General features: G+C 45.0%; 1 protein-coding gene across 2 annotated transcripts; it reads left to right on the forward strand.

The window, feature by feature from the left end:
* Positions 1-86: 86 nt before the first annotated feature.
* On the forward strand, positions 87-22009 carry TPGS2 (tubulin polyglutamylase complex subunit 2). 2 transcript variants are annotated; one of them, XM_058171945.1, is made up of 7 exons: positions 87-196; positions 2943-3022; positions 13998-14085; positions 15454-15585; positions 17838-17951; positions 19286-19446; positions 20103-22009. In XM_058171945.1, exons 1-7 carry the CDS (start codon positions 124-126, stop codon positions 20346-20348), a joined length of 894 nt encoding a protein of 297 aa, XP_058027928.1. In that variant the 5' UTR covers positions 87-123; the 3' UTR covers positions 20349-22009. The 2 variants fall into 2 exon arrangements, with proteins under 2 accessions (XP_058027928.1, XP_058027929.1); XM_058171946.1 differs by lacking the exons at positions 87-196; positions 2943-3022 and adding an exon at positions 5526-6136.
* Positions 22010-22273: the final 264 nt, after the last annotated feature.

Raw genomic sequence — 22273 nt, forward strand, 5'->3', positions numbered from 1 at the left:
CGAACGGGTCGAATTGATGCGGCGTGAGGGGAGGGGGGTGTTCTTAAGGGTGGCGAGAGGGGACAAAAGATTTCCGCCGGGTGGCTTTGCGGGGTGGGTTGGGGTTTTTTTGCTGCTGGGGAGATGGAGGACCGGGGTCTGCAAGGGATGAAGCCCTACCTGGAGAAGCTCACCCTCGGGGTGACCCGCCTCCTGGGTGAGTGGCAGCCGGGTCCCGCCCCTTTCCCGTTGCCAGGGAGACGGTCCGGCCGGTTCTGCCAGTATCAAGTGGCAGGGAGTTCCGCGGGCGGCAAGAAGAGAGGACTCGCTTTTCCAGGGGAAATGATGGGGATAGGGGGTGGCTTTTCAGACTCTCCCAGCTTTGGCTCAAACTGCTCCTCACGAGGCTTGTGGACTTGTATTTTCCCATTGGGGATCTCCTGGTGGTCTCCCGTCCATCCTTACCGGTTAGGGTTAAGAATGCAAAGCGAAGGGGGGGAAAAGTAGTTAGATTTTGCATTCCTGGTCTGAAGATTCCAGCTGGGATGCCCTCATGGAGACCTTGGTTCTTTGTACATTTAAATTTGATTTTAATATTCTATTTTTATTTTTCGGTTTTATTTTTATCTTATTTATTTTTATCATTTTATTTTTCCTTTTTGTTTTTACTTTCATTGTTATCATTTTACTTTATGTTTAGTCTTTATTTGATTTTTGTTGTGATATATTTTTAGTTTTTACTTTATTTTTATTATTTTATTGTTACTTTGTGTTTTACTTTTTTGCCTTGTTCGTATTCATTGTTTTTATCATTTTATTTTATGTTTCGTTTTTATTTGATTTTTACCTGATGTATTTTTAGTTTTTACTTCATTTTTATCATTGTTACTTTTTGTTTTACTTTTTGGCCTTGTTTTTATTCATTATTGTTATCATTTTATTTTATGTTTAGTTTTTATTTGATTTTTATCTGATATATTTTTAGTTTTTACTTTAGTTTTATCATTTTATTTTTACTTTTTGTTTTACTTTTTTGCCTTGTTCGTATTCATTGTTTTTATCATTTTATTTTATGTTTAGTTTTTATTTGATTTTTACCTGATGTATTTTTAGTTTTTACTTCATTTTTATCATTGTTTTACTTTTTTTTGTTTTACTTTTTGGCCTTGCTTTTATTCATTATTTTTATCATTTTATGTTTCATTTTATTTGATTTTTATCTGATATATTTTTAGTTTTTACTTCATTTTTATTATTATTTTTTATATAGGGGACTATATAGTCCCCTATATAGGGGATATATAGTCCTATATAGTCCTATATAGTCCCTTATATAGGGACTATATAGTCCCTATATTAGGGACTAGCCTAAGAATGTATTTTAGTGAAATTTTAATGGGTTTTTAATCGGTCTTCAACCATTTTAGTGATTTGGCCACTAAATATTTGTTTTTAAATTGTTTTTAAATAGTGTTTATTTATTATATTTATATTATAGTGTTATGTGTATTTTAATATTGGTTGTACACCGCCCTGAGTCCTTCGGGAGATGGTGCGGTATAGAAATGTAATTATAAATAAATAAATACTGCTACTTTTTGTTTTACTTTTTTTTATCCCTGAAAAAAAGTAGCTCATCAGACACCATTGTTCGCTGTTATGTCCATTGCAGCCTCCCCATCTCGCGTTATTTACATTTGGATGCTTGACCGCTGACTCCCTTTTATGACGGTCGTGGCATCCCGGGGGGGTGGAAGGGTCACGTGATCCTCTTTTTGCAACCTTCTGCCGCGCAAAGTCCATGGGGAAGCCAAACTCATTTAACAACCAGATTACTAATTTAACAACTGCAGGAATTCACTTAACAACGGTGGCAAGAAAAGTTATAAAACGGGGGGGGGGACGACTCGCTTAACAAATTTCTCACTTAGCAACATAAACTTTGGACTCGGTTGGGGTCGTAAGTTTGAGGACTACCTCTTCCCTTCATTTCAGCCCAGAGCTACAGTATTCTCCTTTATTGGAGCCATTCGTGTAGCGACTCTTCGAAGTCACAGCGTCACTGGGGGGGAAAAAATGACTTTAACAACTTGGTCCTCGCACTTATGACCATCGTTGTATCAGAGATTAAAATCCAGGCATGTATTTAGGACGGTTGCAGGGTCCTGTGATCACATGATTACCTTTTGTGACTTTCCCAACTGGCTTCTCATAATCAAAGTCAACGAAGGACGCTAGATCTGCTAAACGACCATTTGATTCACTTAACAACCATGGCAAAAACGGTCATAAAATGAGGAAAGACTTAACACCCCCCTTGTTTAGCAACGGAAATTAGGTTCGCAATTGCGGTCGTAAAGCAAGGACTACCTGTCATCAGGATGTGGAATTTCTAATGATTTCTTTCAACCTTCCCTATCCAGGTGCTCTCTGTGTTTGGACTACATCTCCCATTATCCCCATATCTGTCTCTGCGAACTATAGGATATGGCCACTGTGATGTAGTGCTTAAAGCCCTGGATTGGGTTGAGTGGCTGATATTCTAGTCCAATCTCTGCCATCTGTGGGGATCTTTGAACCTGTAGTTTTCACTTAACCAGGCCTATATCGCAGGGTGGTTGTGTCAGTAGAAATTCCCCACAACCACCACCCTGTGTGATGAGTTGGGCTGAAAAAAGTTATCTTCTATTATCTGAAAAAAATGGCAACCTGAATTCCTGTAAAAGGCATAGATATTTTAGTATCATTCCAAAAAAAAAAAATCACTTTTTTTTTCTTGCCATAATGTATTTGCAAGAGTGAAAAGAGAAATTCAGGTTTGTTCCTTTTTTTTTCAAAATGTATGAAAATTTTCCCAGGTTTTTTTTCCCCCTACTTCTCCTTCCGTTTCCAAATTGTTCTTTGGCAACTCAATGTCTGGGGGGTTTTTTTGTTTTGTTTTTTTGTGTTGTCTGTCGTTGTAGAAACCTCTCCAGGAGTTACAGAAGTGATGTTTGTAGAAAAAGAACCGGCCGAGCGACACGCAATCGTCTCCTGGGAACAGGTACTGGGGCCTCCGTTTGCATTTAGTCTGCTCTCTTGCACAACTGAGAGTCAGTGTGGACTAGTGGTTAAAGCACCAAGCTAAAAACAAGGACATGGTGAGTTCTAGTCCGGGTTTAGGCATGAAAGCCAGCTGGGTGACTTTGGGCCAATCACCAGGAGATGGTGAGTTCTAGTCCTGCCTTAGGCATGAAAGCTAGCTGGATGACTTTGGGCTAATCACAAGGAGATGGTGACTTCTAGTTCTGCCTTAGGCATGAAAGCCAGCTGGGTGACTTTGGGCTAATCACCAGGAGATGGTGAGTTCTAGTCCTGCCTTAGGCATGAAAGCCAGCTGGGTGACTTTGGGCCAATCACCAGGAGATGGTGAGTTCTAGTCCCGCCTTAGGCATGAAAGCCAGCTGGGTGACTTTGGGCTAATCACCAGGAGATGGTGAGTTCTAGTCCTGCCTTAGGTATGAAAGCTAGCTGGGTGACTATGGGCCAATCACCAGGAGACGGTGAGTTCTAGTTCTGCCACAGGCTTGAAAGACAGCTGGGTGACTGGACCAATTACCAGGAGACAGTGAGTTATAATTCCGCCTTAGGGATGAAAGTTGGCTGGGGGGACTTTCGGCCAATCACTAGGAGACAGGGAGTTCTAGTTCCACCTTAGGCGTGAAAGCTGGCAGGGTGACCTTGAGCCAATCACCAGGAGATGCTGAGTTCTAGTCCCACCTTAGTCATGAAAGCCAGCTGGGTGACTTTGGGCCAATCACCAGGAGATGGTGAGTTCTAGTCCTGCCTTAGGCATGAAAGCTAGCTGGATGACTTTGGGCTAATCACAAGGAGATGGTGACTTCTAGTTCTGCCTTAGGCATGAAAGCCAGCTGGGTGACTTTGGGCTAATCACCAGGAGATGGTGAGTTCTAGTCCTGCCTTAGGCATGAAAGCCAGCTGGGTGACTTTGGGCCAATCACCAGGAGATGGTGAGTTCTAGTCCCGCCTTAGGCATGAAAGCCAGCTGGGTGACTTTGGGCTAATCACCAGGAGATGGTGAGTTCTAGTCCTGCCTTAGGTATGAAAGCTAGCTGGGTGACTATGGGCCAATCACCAGGAGACGGTGAGTTCTAGTTCTGCCATAGGCTTGAAAGACAGCTGGGTGACTGGACCAATTACCAGGAGACAGTGAGTTATAATTCCGCCTTAGGGATGAAAGTTGGCTGGGGTGATTTTGGGCCAATCACCAGGAGATGGTGAGTTCTAGTTCCACCTTAGGCGTGAAAGCTGGCAGGGTGACCTTGAGCCAATCACCAGGAGATGGTGAGTTCTAGTCCCGCCTTAGTCATGAAAGTCAGCTGGGTGACTTTGAGCCAATCACCAGGAGATGGTGAGTTCTAGTCCTGCCTTAGGCATGAAAGCTAGCTGAGTGACTTTGGACTAATCACCAGGAGACGGTGAGTTCTAGTTCTGCCATAGGCTTGAAAGACAGCTGGGTGACTGGGCCAATTACCAGGAGACAGTGAGTTATAGTTCCGCCTTAGGGATGAAAATTGGCTGGGGGGACTTTCGGCCAATCACTAGGAGACAGGGAGTTCTAGTTCCGCCTTAGGCGTGAAAGCTGGCAGGGTGACCTTGAGCCAATCACCAGGAGATGGTGAGTTCTAATCCTGCCTTAGGTATGAAAGCTAGCTGAGTGACTTTGGACTAATCACCAGGAGACTGTGAGTTCTAGTTCCGCCTTAGGGATGGAAGTTGATTGGGGGGACTTTCAGCCAATCACTAGGAGATAGGGAGTTCTAGTCCCACCTTAGATATGAATGCCAGCTGGGTGACTTTGGGCTAATCACCAGGAGACTGTGAGTTCTAGTTCCACCTTAGGGATGGAAGTTGATTGGGGGGACTTTCAGCCAATCACTAGGAGATAGGGAGTTCTAGTCCCGCCTTAGTCATGAAAGTCAGCTGGGTGACTTTGAGCCAATCACCAGGAGATGGTGAGTTCTAGTTCAGCCTTAGGTATGAATGCCAGCTGGGTGACTTTGGGCCAATTGCTAGGAGTCGGTGAGCCATGAATGCTGGCTGCGTGAGTTTGAGCCGATCACCAGGAGACTGTGAGTTCTAGTCCTTTTTAGGCATGAAAGCCGGCTGGGTGATCTTCAACCAGTCCCTGGACAACCCAACCCACCTCACTGGGTTGTTGTTAGGGAGAAAATAGAAGCAGGAAGTTGTGCTGGATATCTTCACCCTCTTGAATTAATGTTTCAAAATAATAAAGGCGGGATACAGGTAAATAAATTGCACCCAGGAGTCAAAACGCCTCTAAAAAGCATCACTTTTCCCTTCCCACTTTTTGCCACTAGAGGTCAGAGTTTCCCTTCATTTTCCCTCCACCAGCTGCCTGCAGTCAATTCAACAGGTGAGAAGAGGTGAGGAAGAGACCTGAAAAGGTGTGAATGAAACTCTTGGTGCAGGATTAAATTGCTAATTTTTAAAATGCCCACTGTGTACAAACAAATGAACAAATTCAAAAAGAAAATTGCAGGAAATTTGTGAATCCAAAATTAATAGAATAGAATAGAATAGAATAGAATAGAATAGAATAGAATAGAATAGAATAGAATAGAATAGAATAGAATAGAATAGAATTTTATTGGCCAAGTATGATTGGACACACAAGGAATTTGTCTTGGTGCATATGCTCTCAGTGTACATAAAAGAAAAGATACGTTCATCAAGAATTCTAAGGTACAACATTTAATGATAGTCATAGGGAACAAATAACCAATCAAATCATATTAGGAAACAGTCAGTATAAATTATAGGGATACAAGCAACAAGGTTACAGTCATACAGTCATAAGTGGGAGGAGATGAGTGATAGGAATGATGAGAAGATTAATAGTAGTGCAGATTTAGTAAATAGTTTGACAGTGTTGATGGAATTATTTGTTTAGCAGAGTGATGGCCTTCGGGGAAAAACTGTCCTTGTGTCTAGTTGTTCTGGTGTGCAGTGCTCTATAGCGTCGTTTTGAGGGTAGGAGTTGAAACAGTTTATATCCAGGATGCGAGGGGTCTGTAAATATTTTCACGGCCCTCTTCTTGATTCGTGCAGTATGCAGGTCCTCAATGGAAGGCAGGTTGGTAGCAATTATTTTTTCTGCAGTTCTAATTATTATTTATTTTATTTTATTTTATTTATCAAATTTATATACCGCCCTATCTCCCGAAGGACTCAGGGCGGTGTACAGGCATTTAAAACACATAAATACAATGTAAGAAATATAAAAACAGTTAAAAAACTTATTCTAAACGCCTATTAATTTAAAATTAAAAATATAAAATAAAAGCCAATTTAAAAACCAGTAATTTAAAATTTAAAATTTAGCTCAGCCCTGCACAATTAAATAAATGTGTTTTAAGCCCAGCGGAAGGTCCGGAGGTCCAGCTGACGAAGACCGGGGTAGTTCATTCCAGAGGGTGGGGGCCCCACAGAGAAGGCCCTTCCTGGGCGTCGCCAGACGACATTGCCGCCAGCTTGACGGCACCCTGAGGAGACCCTCTCTGTGAGAGCGCACGGGTCGGTGAGAGATATTCGGTAGCAGTAGGCGGTCCCGTAAGTAACCCGGCCCAATGCCATGGAGCGCTTTAAAGGTGGTCACCAACACCTTGAAGCGCACCCGGAAAGCCACAGGTAGCCAGTGCAGCCTGCGCAGGATGGGTGTTATACGGGAGCCACGGGGGGCTCCATCTCCATTATCCTCTGAAGTCTGTGTTTTTCTTGTTGGGTTGCAGAACTGAACCTGACAGTTATAGAGGTGCAAATGACAGACTCAATAATTCCTCTGTAGAACTGGATCAGCAGCTCCTTGGGCAGTTTGAGTTTTCTGAGTTGGCGCAGAAAGAACATTCTTTGTTGTTCTTTTTTAATGTTAGCTGTCCATTTTAGATCCTGAGATATGACAGGACCTAGAAATTTGAAGGTCTGTACTGTTGATACTGTGTTGTCTAGTATTGTGAAAGGTGGAAGTATGGGAGGCTTTCTCCTAAAGTCTACCACCATTTCTACAGTTTTGAGTGTGTTTAGTTCCAGATTGTTTCGGTCACACCACAAGGCTAGTCGTTCGATCTCCCGTCTGTATGCAGATTCATCATTGTCTCGAATGAGAGCAATCATTGTTGTGTCATCTGTGAACTTCAGTAGTTTAACAGATTTATTTATTTTATTTATTTTATTTGCATTTATATCCCGCCCTTCTCCAAAGACTCAGGGCGGCTTACACTATGTCAGGCAAGTGGGGAGAGCACACAGCCTTGGGGTGCTAATTGTACAGGTATTTGATGGGATTCTGCTTAGCTTCACCTGCTGCTTTCTGTCTGTTAGGAATTTAATTTAACCGAAACTGGGGAAAAGCTCAACCTTCTTACCTGTTCTCAGATTTCTCTCTCTCTCTAACTCAGGCCAATTTTTTTTTCCTCTTGAGTTTTTACAACAACCACCTCTGCAGCCTGTAGTTTTCCAAAGGCAGAATTTGAGGAGCACATCATTTAGGTGGCCAGGAGAATCCAGCCAAGAATGGATAGTGGGCAGTTGTCCGGACAGCTGAGAACTGATCAAAGATAGCTGGATGGCCACTAAGCTAAGGGGCCTGCCAGTTCAAAGGGGTCAGCGTTCATTCCAGTCTTTAAGAATGCCAGAAGGTCAACGGAGAGAAAATATAGCCACGGCAAACACAACCTTTGGCTATTTCAGGATAAAACTTTGAAGAATGTCAGGGCCGAACCAAGCAAAATAATAGAATTGAAAGGGACCTTTTAACATAACATAACATAACATAACATCAGAGTTGGAAGGGACCTTGGAGGCCTTCTAGTCCAACCCCCTGCCCAGGCAGGAAACCCTACACCATCTCAGTCAGATGGTTATCCAACATTTTCTTAAAAATTTCCAGTGTTGGAGCATTCACAACTTCTGAAGGCAAGTCGTTCCACTTATTAATTGTTCTAACTGTCAGGAAATTTCTCCTTAGTTCTAAGTTGCTTCTTTCCTTGATCAGTTTCCACCCATTGCTTCTTGTTCTACCCTCAGGTGCTCTGGAGAACAGCCCAACTCCCACTTCTCTGTGGCAGCCCCTGAGATATTGGAACACTGCTATCATGTCTCCCCTAGTCCTTCTTTTGTTAAACTAGACATACCCAGTTCCTGCAACCGTTCTTCATATGTTTTATCCTCCAGTCCCTAATCATCTTTGTTGCTCTTCTCTGCACTCTTTCTAGAGTCTCAACATCTTTTTACATCGTGGCACCAAAACTGGATGCAATATTCCAAGTGTGGCCTTACCAAGGCATTATAAAGTGGTACTAGCACTTCACGTGATCTTGATTCTATCCCTCTGTTTATGCAGCCCAGAACTGTGTTGGCTTTTTTAACAGCTGCTGCACACTGCTGGCTCATATCTAGATGGTTATCCACTAGGACTCCAAGATCCCTCTCACAGTTACTACTATTGAGCAAGGTACCACATATACGGTACTGGTGCATTTTGTTTTTGGCCTAAATGTAGAACCTTACTTTTTCACTGTTGAATTTCATTTTGTTAGATAGCGCCCAATGTACAAGTCTGTCAAGATCTCACTCTAACTTGAGCCTATCTTCTGGAGTGTTGGCTATTCCTGCCAGCTTGGTGTCATCTGCAAATTTGATGAGTTCCCCATCTATCCCTCGTCCAAGTCATTGATGAAGATGTTGAAGAGTACTGGGCCTAAAACAGAGCCTTGGGGTACTCCACTGCATACTTCCCTCCATGTGGATGTAGTTCCGTTGAGGACTACACGTTGAGTGCGGTTGGTCAGCCAGTTACGAATCCATCTGGTGGTGGTGCTGTCTAACCCACATTTTCTACTTTATCTAGTAGTAGGTTATGGTCTACTTTATCAAATGCTTTACTGAAGTCCAAGTAAATTATATCAACAGCATTCCTCTGGTCTACTAATTTTGTCATTTTGTCAAAGAATGCGATAAGATTAGTCTGGCATGATCTGATTTTGACAAACCCATGTTGGATTTTGGTTATTACTTTGTTTGCTTCTAGGTGTTCGGTGATTCGTTGCTTGATTATCTTTTCCAGAATCTTCCCGGTATTGAGGTCAGACTGATAGGTCTGTAGTTTCCTGGATCTGTTTTTCCTTTTTGAAGATGGGAACTACATCAGCTCTTTTCCAGTCCTCTGGCAGCTCCCTGTGCTCCAGGATCTTTGAAAGATATAGTTCAGTGGTTCTGAGATCACGTCTGCCAGTTCCTTCAGAACCTTGGGGTGTAATCCATCCGGTCCTGGTGATTTGAACTCGTCTAGGGTAGACAGGTGTTCACTTACCATTTTCTTCCCTATTTTAACTTGTGTTTCTAATCTGTTTTTGTAGTGCTGTTTTTGATAGGTTGGATTGTTTTTCCTTTTGTGTAAAGACAGATGCAAAATATGAGTTAAGTAGATCTGCTTTCTCCCTGTTGCTTGTCATCTTCTTGCCACTTTCTCCCAGCAATGGGCCAATTGTTTCCTTGACTTTTTCTTGTTTTTAACATGTTGGAAGAAGCTTTTTATTATTTTTACTTTTGTCGCTAGCCTTTGTTCATTGTGAGCCTTAGCTTTCCTCACTTCATCTTTACAGGCTCGGCTATTTGCTGATATTCTGCCTTAGTTATTTGCCCCTCTTTCCACTTTTTATATTTGTCCTTTTGTCTTTCAATTTGTCAGATAGTTCTTTATGCATCCATGCTGGTTTCTTTTGTGATCTACTATTTTCTTCTTCATTGGTATTGTGTTAGACTGTGCTTTTATAATCTCACTTTTCAAAATTTCCCAAGCTTCTTGAGTTGTTTTCCCCCTGAGGATTCTCATCCATTGAATCCTTCTCAAGATCTCTCTAAGTTTATTGAAATTAGCTCTCTTAAAGTCCAAGACTCTAGTTTGACTTTGTTCTACTACTTGTATTTGCTTAATGTTGAATTCCAATATTGCGTGGTCACTTGCCCCAAGGTTCCTGTAGCTTCAACACCTTCTATCATTTCATCTCTGTTAGTGAGAATTAAGTCCAATATGGCTGATCCTTGTCGCCTTCTCTATTTTTGGGAAACAAAGTTGTCTGCTAGGTTTGTTAGGAACCTGTTGGATCTTCCACTTGGTGCAGAGTTTGTTTCCCAGTTGATGTCAGGGTAGTTAAAATCCCCATTACTACTGTGATGTGCTTCCTACATACCTTAGTTAGCTGACTAGCAAAAAGTTCATCTACTTCCTCTGTTTGGTTGGGTGGCCTATAGTATAGACCTATGGCAATATCGTTTTCACCCTTTTATATTGACCCAAATACATTCAAGATGATTTTCATCATTGTTGTGCTCTATTTCTGTAGAGATGTAGTTATTTCTTATATATAGTGCAACTCCACCTCCTCTTTTATTTGGTCTATTTCTTTTAAATAATTTATATCCCTCTAGCTGTATGTTCCATTTGTCAGTTTCATCCCACCAAGTTTCCGTAATGGCAACAATATCATATCTACCCTCATTTACTTGGATTTCTAATTCACCCTGTTTATTCCTCATACTCTGTGCATTGGTGTATAGACATTTGAGTCCATTTGGATTGATCTTGTGTTTACTGTCTACATAACCTGTGTTGACTGCCCCTACTTTCTTGCCACCTGTTGGTTTAGTGCACATGGTATGGCACTCACTGTTAAATGCTTGGTTTTGCTTGATAGCATGGTTGATAGTCTTACCCATACAGACATCTATGTTACATGCACTGATAACCCTTTTAGTTTTCGATTGCTGGGGACAGAAATTTTCTATATCAGTTAATTCTCTGTCCCCACTGTTCAGTTTAAATGTTTATCCAGAAAATCTGTGAATGTATTGCTAAGTAACTCAGTCCCTTTCTTTGATGGATGCAATCCATCTCTTTGTACAATTTTTCATTGGACCAGTTGCAGACATCATGACTAATAAAACCAAAGCCTTCCTTTTACACCACTCCTTTAGCCACACATTAAACTCCACTACACGCTGGCCTTTACCTTTTTGTTCCTTATGTACTGGTAAAACCTCTGAAAAGTTAAGCCTACAACCTATGCTATTAAGTTCATACCCTAAGCTCTGGAAATCATTCTGCACAGAAAGCACATCCTTTTGGGACAGATCATTTGTGCCAAGGTGTATAATAGCATCAACATCAGAATCCTTACTGGCATTCTTGACTATCTTAAGAATACGTCTCTTGTCTCTGCTGGCAGTAGCACCAGGTAGACACCTGACGTCTTTCAAAACCTCCATATCCTTTCCTAAATTTACATCCCTTACAATTGAATCACCAATCAGAAGGTGGCTTCTCTTTTTGGATACCTTGCTCTTCTTGTGTGACCGATCTGTAATCTGTAATCTGTACCTTGGAGGGCTTCCTGCTCAAGCAGGAGCCCTTAAATCTTTTTGGACAAATGGCTCTTCTTAGAAACTTCTAGTGATGGAGCACTCACAACTACTGGTGGCAAGTCGTTCCACCGGTGAACTGTTCTCAATGTCAGGAAATTTCTCCTTAGTTCTAGGTTGCTTCTCTCCTTGGTTGGCTTTGATCCATTGCTTCTTGTCTTGTCTTGACCCCCTCGTCTTTATGGCAGACCCTCCAATATTGGAAGACTGCTATCATGTCAGAATCAGAATGTCAAAATCAGAATAGAGCTGGAAGGGACCTTGGAGGTCTTCTAGTCCTACCCCCTTTTTAAGCAAGAGACCCTCTACCATTCCAGACAAAAGGCTGCCCAGTCTCTTCTTAAAAACCTCAGTGATGGAGCACCCACAACTTCTGAAGGCAAGTTTTTCCACTGATTAATTGTTCACCCTGTCAAGAAATTTCTCAATTCAAAGTTGCTTCTCTCCTTGATTAAATTCCATCCATTATTCCTTGTCTGGCCTTTGGAAAATAGCTTGTTCCGCTCCTCTCTATGGCAGCCCCTCAAATACTGGAAGACTGCTATCCTGTCTCCCCTGGTCCTTCTCTTCACTAGACTAGCCATGCCCAGTTCCTGCAACTGTTCTTCGTATGTTTTAGCCTCCAGTCCCCTCATCATCCTGGTTGCTCTTCTCTGCACTCTTTCTAGAGTATCAACATCTTTTTTATAGTGTGGTGACCAAAACTGGATGCAGTATTCTAGGTGTGGTCTTACTAAGGCTTTATAGAGTGGTACTACTACTTGATCTTGATTGTATCCCTCTGTTAATGCAGTTTAGGATTGCGTTGGCTTTTTTGGCTGCCACCGCACATCACTAGCTCATATTTAGCTGGTTGCCCACTAAGACTCCAAGATCCCTCTCACAGTTACTGCTAGTAAGTGTTATCCAGGGTCACCTTCTCCAGAGTAGTCTAAGCCAGTAGTGAAATCCATATTTTTTTACTACCGGTTCTGTTGACGTGGCTTGGTGGGCGTAGTGTGGCTCGGTGGGCGTGGCAGGGAAAAGATACTGCAAAAACTCCATTCCTACCCCACTCCAGGGGGAAGGATACTGCAAAATCTCCATTCCCTCCCCACTCCAGGGGGAAGGATACTGCAAAATCCCCATTCCCTCCCCACTCCTGGGGGAAGGATACTGCAAAATCCCCATTCCCTCCCCACTCCAGGGGGAAGGATACTGCAAAATCCCCATTCCCTCCCCACTCCAGGGGGAAGGATACTGCAAAATCTCCATTCCCTCCCCACTCCAGGGGGAAGGATACTGCAAAGTCCCCATTCCCTCCCCACTCCAGGGGGAAGGATACTGCAAAATCCCCATTCCCACCCCACTCCAGGGAAAGAATACTACAAAATCTCCATACCCTCCCCACTCCAGGGGAAGGATACTGCAAAATCTCCATACCCTCCCCACTCCAGGGGAAGGATACTGCAAAATCTCCATACCCTCCCCACTCCAGGGGAAGGATACTGCAAAATCTCCATTCCCGTCCCACTCCAGGGGAAGGATACTGCAAAATCCCCATTCCCTCCCCACTCCAGGGGAACGATACTGCAAAATCCCCATTCCCTCCCCACTCCAGGGGAACGATACTGCAAAATCTCCATTCCCGTCCCACTCCAGGGGAAGGATACTGCAAAATCCCCATTCCCGTCCCACTCCAGGGGAACGATACTGCAAAATCCCCATTCCCTCCCCACTCCAGGGGAACGATACTGCAAAATCCCCATTCCCTCCCATTCCAGAGGAAGGATACTGCAAAATCCCCATTCCCTCCCACTCCAGGGGAAGGATACTGCAAAATCCCCATTCCCTCCCACTCCAGGGGAAGGATACTGCAAAATCTCCATTCCCACCCCACTCCAGGGGAAGGATACTGCAAAATCTCCATTCCCTTCCCACTCCAGGGGAAGGATACTGCAAAATCCCCATTCCCTCCCCATTCCAGGGGAAGGATACTGCAAAATCCCCATTCCCTCCCCACTCCAGGGGAAGGATACTGCAAAATCCCCATTCCCTCCCCACTCCAGGGGAAGGATACTGCAAAATCTCCATTCCCTTCCCACTCCAGGGGAAGGATACTGCAAAATCTCCATTCCCTCCCCACTCCAGGGGAAGGATACTGCAAAATCCCCATTCCCTCCCCACTCCAGGGGAAGGATACTGCAAAATCCCCATTCCCTCCCCACTCCAGGGGAAGGATACTGCAAAATCTCCATTCCCTCCCCACTCCAGGGAAAGGATATTTCAAAATTCCCGTTTTCTCCCCACTCTGGGGCCAGCCAGAGATGGTATTTGCCGGTTCTCCAAACTGCTCAAAATTTCCGCTACCGGTTCTCCAGAACCTTCAGAACCTAATGGATTTCACCCCGGTCTACACCTGCCTTTCTTCCGGTGTGTAGGCTGCAGAATGTCACACATCCCACTTCTCAATCCTAACAGCTTTCTGTTTTTGTCGTCCCCACCCCACCCCACCCCGACTTCCCCATCTTCACTTGCAGAAAAACGCCTGTGTCCTACCGGAAGATCTGAAGAACTTCTACCTCATGACAGACGGCTTCCGAATGACCTGGAACGTCAAGTTTGATGGTAAGGATCTCCGGCCCCACTTCTTCATCCCAGGTCATTGATCTGTTTCGGCCTTATCTAGACGGGTTCTCCATCGCTCGAGGTTTTTAAGAAAAGACCGGACAGCTAATCATCCGGGATGGAAGAACAACTCGCTGTTTGGTCAATGGGTTAGACTAGAACAGGGGTCTGCAAACTTGGCTCTTTTAAGACTTGTGGACTTCAACTCCCCCTGTCCTAGAGTGATGCTTGCTGGCTGAGGAACTCTGAGAGTTGAAGTCCACAAGTCTTAAAAGATCCAAGTTTGCAGACCCCTGGACTAGAAGACCTCCAAGGTCCCTATCCGGTCTTTTGATTCTAGCATTCTAATTCAAGGAAGTCTATTTCTGTTCCCAGTTTGGAAAGGACTCCAGGTAACCCTGGACTTACAGCCATAATGGAGCCTACCCACGAAGGTTGTATCAGTCGTAAAACGAGTCGTATTGTGCCAGACCCGATTACAGATAGTAATTACCCGATTACAGATTACAACCATTCGTTTAGTGACCGTTTGAAATTACAACAACACTGGAAAAAGGAACTTGCGAACATTTTTCACCCTTGCGTCCATTGTCTGGTCATATAATCAAAATCTGGACGCTTGCCAAATGGTTCACATTTATGACGGTTGCAGGGTCCTGGGGTCGCGTGATCCCTTTTTATGATCACCTGACATGCCAAGTCCATCAGGAGTCCGGATTCACTTAACAACCGTGTTGCTCACTTGACAAAACGGCAGTGATTCACTTAACGACTGTATCAAGAAACTTTGTAAAATGGGGCAGAGCTCACTTAACAAGGGTGCTGCTTAGCCATGGAGATTTCGGGCTCAATGGTGGTCGTAAGTCTAGGAAGACCTGTCTATGAGCTTTTTGTTGCTGCGGTCCTTAAGCAAATCACCAATGCTCATTATTTGAGTCCACAGTTGCTTAGCAACTCCCTAAAGATTATGGTGATGCATTTAACAATGGCCGCAAAACAAGATTAAACGTGACTGCTTTGTTTAAAGGAACCCATTGTTTGCTATGGGGTATTTTTGCAGAAAACCAGAAGTAAATGCCGTTTTTTGGCAAAACTTTCATAAATCTTCTCTGCTGTCCTCACCACTCTCTGTAGGGACTTTCTACCTGAGGCGCTGCGGTCACCAAACCTAACAGGGATGCGGTTTGTTAAAACGCTCTCGATCGTGCCTCTGTAAAAAAGTGACCAGGACAGAAGGAGAAAGATGAGCTCTCTCATCCAACGCAGGAAATGCAGACCATGGAGTGGGTGTGTGGGGTCTCTTAACAATGTTGGGATTTAAGCTCTGGGTGTTGCGTATTGCCCAAACCAGGTTCTTTTCTCTTTAAGATAACCCAGTTTCCCTGGGCTGCATGACGATTAACAGCATCTCCAAGCTGAACCGTCTCAGCGTTTCACCGGCGTATACTTTGCCCAGCGCGCCAACCCTGGCTGACCTGGAAGACTCTGATGAGGAGGAAGGTATACATACACACCCACACACCCACAAACACACAGGGAGAAAGAGAGAGAAAGACACACACACACACACACACTTATAAAATCCTCTTCCACCCTCTTTGCTTCGCTGACACGAAGATCAAAAGCTGTTTAGGACAGAGGTTATTTAGTAGTAGTAGTAGTAGTATTAGATCAGATTTCTGGGGGGATATATCCACATTTTTTATTAATTTTACTACAACAACACAACAAAACATATAACACAAATACATAATATGTGTTTTCTATTTACGTGTCAGTTTCATTCCACATACTTCCTGCTTTCTGTATTCCCCATTTCTCTCCCTCCTTATCTTTATCGTCCCTTTATATCTAGTTTTATTCATTGAAAATATTTTATACATTTACCACCTTCTCTTCTCCATCATTTATTCGTATTTACTTTTCCTATTCTCTGACCAATCGTCCCACTTGGGCCATACTTGATAATATTCTGTCTCTTCCTTTTCTTTTCTTTTCTTTTCTTTTCTTTTCTTTTCTTTTTTTCATTAATTTATCCTTCTCCGCACAGTCCAGAATTTTCTTGATTATTTCTTCCTCTGTTGGTACCTTTTCATTTTTCCAGAATATATTATTTTCCAGAACGTATTATACATTTCCAAAATATATTATTATATTAGATTTTTATCCCACTTTTATTTATTTATTTTTATTTTTATTTTTCTATTATTTATTTGTCAATCACATATAAGATAACAGGTAAAAGTATAAATGTAATTTGGATACATGAAAAGAGTAAGTAAAAAAGGAATATTAGGACAGGGACTGTAGGCACGCTGGTGCGCTTATGCACGCCCCTTACAGACCTCTTAGGAATGGGGTGAGGTCAACAGTAGACAGTTTAAGCTTAAAGTTTTGGGGGTTTGGGGAAGAAACCACAGAGTCAGGTAGAGCATTCCAGGCATTGACCACTCTGTTGCTGAAATCATATTTTTTACAGTCGAGTTTGGAGCGGTTTACCTTGAGTTTGTATCTATTATTTGCTCGTGTATTGTTGTGGTTGAAGCTGAAGTAGTCATTGACAGGTAGGACATTGTGATAGATAATTTTATGTACTATGCCTAGGTCAGACCAAAATTGGTGTAGTTCTAAGCGTCTAAGCCCAAAATTTGAAGTCTGGTGACATAAGGTATTTATTACAGGCAGAGAAGCGGAGGACTCTTCTTGTGAAATATATCTGGACTTTATATAAAAATAAAGTATTATTTTTATATAAAGGCATCTGAAAGCCAGAGCAAGAAGCAACGGATGGAAACTAATCAAGGAGAGAAGCAACCTGGAATTGGGCAGAAATTTCCTAACAGTGAGAACAATTAACCAGTGGAACAACTTGCCTCCAGAAGTTGTGAATGCTCCAACACTGGAGGCTTTTAAGAAGAGATTGGACAACCGCTTGTCTGGGGTGTTATAGGGTCTCCTGCTCGAGCAAGGGGTTAGACTAAATGACCTCCAAAGTCATCCTGTGGAACGAGCTTCCTCCGGGATTACGACAACTCCCCGACCTCCAGACCTTCAGACGTGAACTGAAGACTTTATTATTTCAGCACGCTGGGCTAGCCTAAGAATAAAATGTTTTAGCTAAATTTTAATGGGGTTTTTAACCGTTTTTTACCGTTTTTAGTGATCTGGCTATGATAATATTTAGTTTTAATTGGGTTTTTAATGTGTATTTATTATATTGTTTTTAATATGCCTGTGAACCGCCCTGAGTCCTACGGGAGATGGTGCGGTATATAAGTTTGATTAATAAATAAATAATAAATAAATAAATAATCTAGTAGTAGTGCAAACGGATGTGAAGCCTCCTTGGAACTGCTTGAAAGGACTGTGTTGTGGAGTTGTTCACACCCATTTGCACGACTCAGGTGACCCTGAGGACTACCACAAACCTCCAAGTGGCCTCAAGGACCCTCTAAAAGGATGCAAATGACCGGCTGTCTGCAAGGAACATAAAATCCTTTCCTTCCCCAACATCCAGTCGGAGCTGAAGAAGCTTCTTGGATGAGAAAGCGAAACGCCTTCAAAGAAAAAGCAAGAAAGTCCAGTTCCCTCTTGAAAACAAAAAAGCACCTTTGGAACTCCAGTGTCGGAGCACCCTCAACTTCTGGTGGCAAGGCGTTCCACTGGTTAATTGTTCTCACTGTTAGGGAAGTTTCTCCTTAATCCCTGGTCAGGGGAATCTTTGTCTGTTTTCTTAGCTCTTTCTTCCACAGGTAACAAGGAACAACCGAAGAGGCCTCACCTGGACACCCGCTGTGCGATATTCGAATTAGACTCCTGTGCAGGCAGCGGGAAAGTTTGCCTCGTCTACAAGAACACCAAACCGGGTATGTTGCTAACCAGAATCTAAATTTTATGACGCGAGGAGAGTCATCATGGTTTGTAGACCACAGCTTCCGGGTTTCGGGGTTTGGATGAATCCAACCGCTGCTAACCTTAAGCCACAAATCGCGGTTAAGGCTGGGTCAGAACCCAGTCAAAAGCTGGACAGTTGTAGAAAAGTCAGAAATAGCGCAGCGGCGAGAAGAATCATAGTTTACTTCAACAATCATTGGGGGGGGGGAGCCTTCACAAGAAAGAGGGATCCCAAACAGTGGGGAAGCCGAGACCTTAGTAGACGTTGAGGGGGACAAGGTGGGAAATTCTAGGGGTTTGATTGGCTGGCCAGTTTTGGGGAAGGTGGACATGCCCTTAGTTAGTTGCATATCCAACATGTCTTCCTCTGGCTGCCCATAACAACAACCCTGTGAGGTCCTGAGCATGTGACTGGCCTAAGGTTACTCAACCAACATTCGTGTCTAAGGCGGGATTGGAATTTCACAGTCTCCTGGTGATTGGCTCAAAGTCACCCATCCGGATTTCATACCTAAGGCGGAACTAGAACTCACTGTCTCCTGGTGATTGGCTCAAAGTCACCCATCTGGATTTCACGCCTAAAGCAGGACTAGAACTCACTCTCTCCTGGTGATTAGCCCGAAGTCACCCATCCAGATTTCATGCCTAAAATGGAACTAGAACTCACTGTCTCCCAGGGAGATTTTTCATCCCCAACGAACTGAGCCACGGTTAACTCAGCCAAATTGTTGTGGCCTGTTGGCCGTTGGCCCCTCCGGCGGCCAAATCAGAGGAGGCGGAGGCGGCATGGGAGTCAAGGTCAGCATCAGAGAGAGAGGGGCGGAGCCTGGGCCGTCCACCAGCCCTTAGATGGAGAGGCAACAGCCCCCAGGTCTGGAGGTGGCTGATGAGGAAGAGGAGGAACAGCTGGGTCCAGTGCCTGATGCACAGAAGGCAGAGGAGAGGAGAACAGTGGAAATCTATGGGCCGGCCGATCCTTGAGAAGGAAGAGCCACCGCTGCTAGCAAAGCCCCACCCTAGCTCTGGGGATAAAAGGCAGGAGGTGAAGATGAATAGATGTGGCAAACTACTATTCCTCTCCCTGCCAGACAGATTTGTTAGCCTGCGGTGAGAGAGAAACTGAGTTAGCTTCAAAGGGTTTGTCGTGTTTGGGGAGTTGGATCAGAATACAAATATTCTGGGTTTGCATTTGTGAGCTGTCAGTGAAAATGGGGCTGGAATGTCTGAATGTAGGCAGTTAAGTTTTGCTGCAGAAAGAAAATATTTTCCAATCAGTTTTCCTAACTCTCTTCTGTTTCCACTTTAGTTGTCAGTCCCGAATCGGAAATCTGGTTCCTGGACCGAGCCCTTTACTGGCACTTCCTCACCAAATCCTTCACCGCTTACTACCGGCTTATGATCACGCACCTGGGGCTCCCCCAGTGGCAATACATCTTCACCGGTTACGGCCTGAGCCCCCAGGCCAAGGTGAGGGCAGCCCCCCGGAAGCCTGGCTGAAGCTGCCAATCTCCCCTTTGGAGGCAGAATAACAAGAGTCAGGAGGGACCTTGGAGGTCTTCTAGTCCAGCCCCCTCTGCTCAAGCAGGAGATCCCGTATACTATTCCAGACACGTGGCCGTCCAAGCTCTTCTTAAAAGCCTCCAGTGATGGAGCGCCCACAATTTCTGGTGGGAAGATGTTCCACTGGTTAATTGCTCTGTCGGGAAGTTTCTCCCTAATTCCTGTCAGGGGAAGGTTTCGTCTGTTTTGATCCAAGCTGAAGAGAGCACCAAGGACCCCACAGCCCTCCTCCTCCTCTCCCTTCCAGCACTGATGACGTTACCTAGTTGGGTCATGAAACGTCTGGAGGAAAATACCCATGCGCAGAGAGCACCAAGGACCCCACAGTCCTCCTCCTCCTCCCCCTCTCCACAAATGCAATTCCCTTCTGGCACTGATAACGTTACCTAGTCGGGTCATGAAACGTCTGCAGGAAAAACACCCAAGCTCAGAGGGAGCCCCGAGGGAGACGAATTAGCTGGGATTCCCCTGGGTCCCTTCCCACGCACCCCACCCCCACCCGCCACGGCTCCCCGACCCCCCCTCCCCAGACCCTTGGCCTGACTCTCTCTTCCCTCTTCCAGCAATGGTTCAACATGTACAAACCCATCACGGTCAACACGGAGCAGCTGTGGGAAGCGGCCGACGCTTCCTTCGTCAACAAGCTGGACCCCAGTAAGGTTTTCCGCAGCAGAACCAAGGCCTCCCTGGTGAAGAAGAGGCCCCCGTCCCAAGTGGCCGCCTCCCAGAAGAGTCAGACGGCGGGAGGGTCGCCCCGGACCCCTTCGCAAGGCGGGAGCTTGTCAAGACGACGAGAAACGCAGCCTTGATGGTCCTCCCTGGACCCCCAATTCCCCCTCCCCTCCCCTCCCCTCCTCGCCCACCCACCTCTTCCAGCCCCAAATGGCTCCCTTCTGCTTTTGCAGGACTTCCTATTTATTGCTGAATTATTTATTGAAGGAAACTTGAACCCCTGGCTGGTTTTGGTGGGGGGAGGGGCGGGCATGTCTGCAACTCAACAAAGGGTGGGGGGGGGAAACGGGCTATTTAATGCGCTCCTTCGCCTATTTTGCACGGATTTGTTCCCGACCCCCATCGCCAGGCTGAGCAACGTTGGCCGCCGAGAAATTTTGGCGAAGGGAGGAGGGCCTTTGGCGAAGTTTTTGTCCCGTCTTAACGAACTTCCCTCACCCACGGCCGTTAAGCGAATTCCTGCAGCCGTTAAGTTAGCACCGGATCGTCCTCGGCTGGCGGCAGTTCTCTTAGCGGCCGTTCAAAGTTACGACAGCCCTGAAGAAAAGGGACTCTCGATTGTTTTTGACACGCTGAATGACCGTCGGTCACTGGAACGGTACCGAAAAAAGGGACGTGATCGTTTTTCGCGCTTACGACCGACGCGGCGTCCCCAGGATCGCAGGATTAAAATTCAGACACTTGGCAGCTGACTCACAGTTATGACGGGTGCAGTGTTCCGGGGGTCATGTCAGCCTGTTTTGCGAAACAAAGTCAAGGGGGATGCCAGATTCGCCTAACAACCCTATTACGGGGAGTCCTCAATTTACGACTGTTGAGCCCGAGATTTACGCGGCTAAGTAAATTGGATTTTGCTCCATTTTATGACCTTTCTCACCACGGTTGTTAAGTGAATCACTGCAGTTCAGTTAGTCACCTTGTCGTTAAGTGAATCCGGCTTCCCCCTGGACTTTGGCCGTCACAAAAGGGGATCACGTGACCCCAGGACACTGCCACCATCATAAATGCGAGTCAATTGCTAAGCGTCTTTTGATCACGTGAGCACAGCGATGCTGCAACGGTCATAAGTGTGAAAAGCGGTCCTAAGTAACTTTTTTCAGTGCCATTGTAACTTCAGATGGTCACTAAGCAAACTGTTGTTAAGTCAAGGACTACCTGTGCTTACTTAAGAACTGCAAGGATTCACTTAACAACTGTGGCAAGAAAGGTCGTAAAATGGGCAGGATCAGTGGTGGGATTCTGTCGGTTCTAGGCAGTTCGGCCGAACCGTTTGTTAAATTGTCAGTTCGCTCTGCCACTTGCCCCTCCCCTCCCCACCATTACTTACCGGTGTCTGTCGGTGGCCACGTGGCACTTGAATCGGGTGGGCACCCGATCCATGCACCTTGCTGCCCACCCGATCCAAGCACCACGCGGCCGCCGACAAGCCTGCCTGCATCCAAGCGTCTCTCTAGCCAGCGATTAAAGCGCGGCCAGCGAGGAGTTTGGATCGGGTGGGCAGCGAAGCGTGTGTCAGTCGCCTCGGCCTGCCGCCCACCCAGCAGGACTGTCCTGCGGCCGCCTCCCACCCACACAGCGCCAGCCTACCCTACCCCATCTGGAGAAAGAGTGATGGAGAGAAAGAGGGGGGCAGAAAATGATGAAGGAGAGAAAGAGAGATGAAGGATAGAAGGGGGAGAAAGATGGAGAAGAGAAAGGGGGGAGAAAGATGGAGAGAAAGAGAAGGAGGGAAAAAGAGAGATTAAGGAGAGAAAGATTGAGAGAAAGGGGAGAAAGATGAAGAGAGAAAGGGGAGAAAGAGGGAGAAGGAGAGATTAAGGAGAGAAAGATTGAGAGAAAGAGGGAGGAGAAAGAGGAGGGAGAAGGAGATTAAGGAGAAAGATTGAGAGAAGGGGAGAAAGATGAAGGAGAAAGAGGAGGAGAAAGATTAAGGAGAGAAGAGGGAGGGAGAAGGAGAGATTAAGGAGAGAAAGATTGAGAGAAGGGGGAGAAAGATGAAGGA

The sequence above is a fragment of the Ahaetulla prasina genome, chromosome 2, assembly GCF_028640845.1.
Source record: "Ahaetulla prasina isolate Xishuangbanna chromosome 2, ASM2864084v1, whole genome shotgun sequence".
NCBI lineage: Eukaryota > Metazoa > Chordata > Lepidosauria > Squamata > Colubridae > Ahaetulla > Ahaetulla prasina.

What these genes read in the sequence shown, in the direction of transcription:
- TPGS2 (XM_058171945.1), top strand. Translation starts at nt 124, where the DNA reads ATGGAGGACCGGGGTCTGCAAGGGATGAAGCCCTACCTGGAGAAGCTC. An exon ending in CAATCGTCTCCTGGGAACAG is followed by an intron (nt 3,023 to 13,997) that starts GTACTGGGGCCT and finishes CTTCACTTGCAG; the next exon opens with AAAAACGCCTGTGTCCTACC. An exon ending in AGACTCTGATGAGGAGGAAG is followed by an intron (nt 15,586 to 17,837) that starts GTATACATACAC and finishes TTTCTTCCACAG; the next exon opens with GTAACAAGGAACAACCGAAG.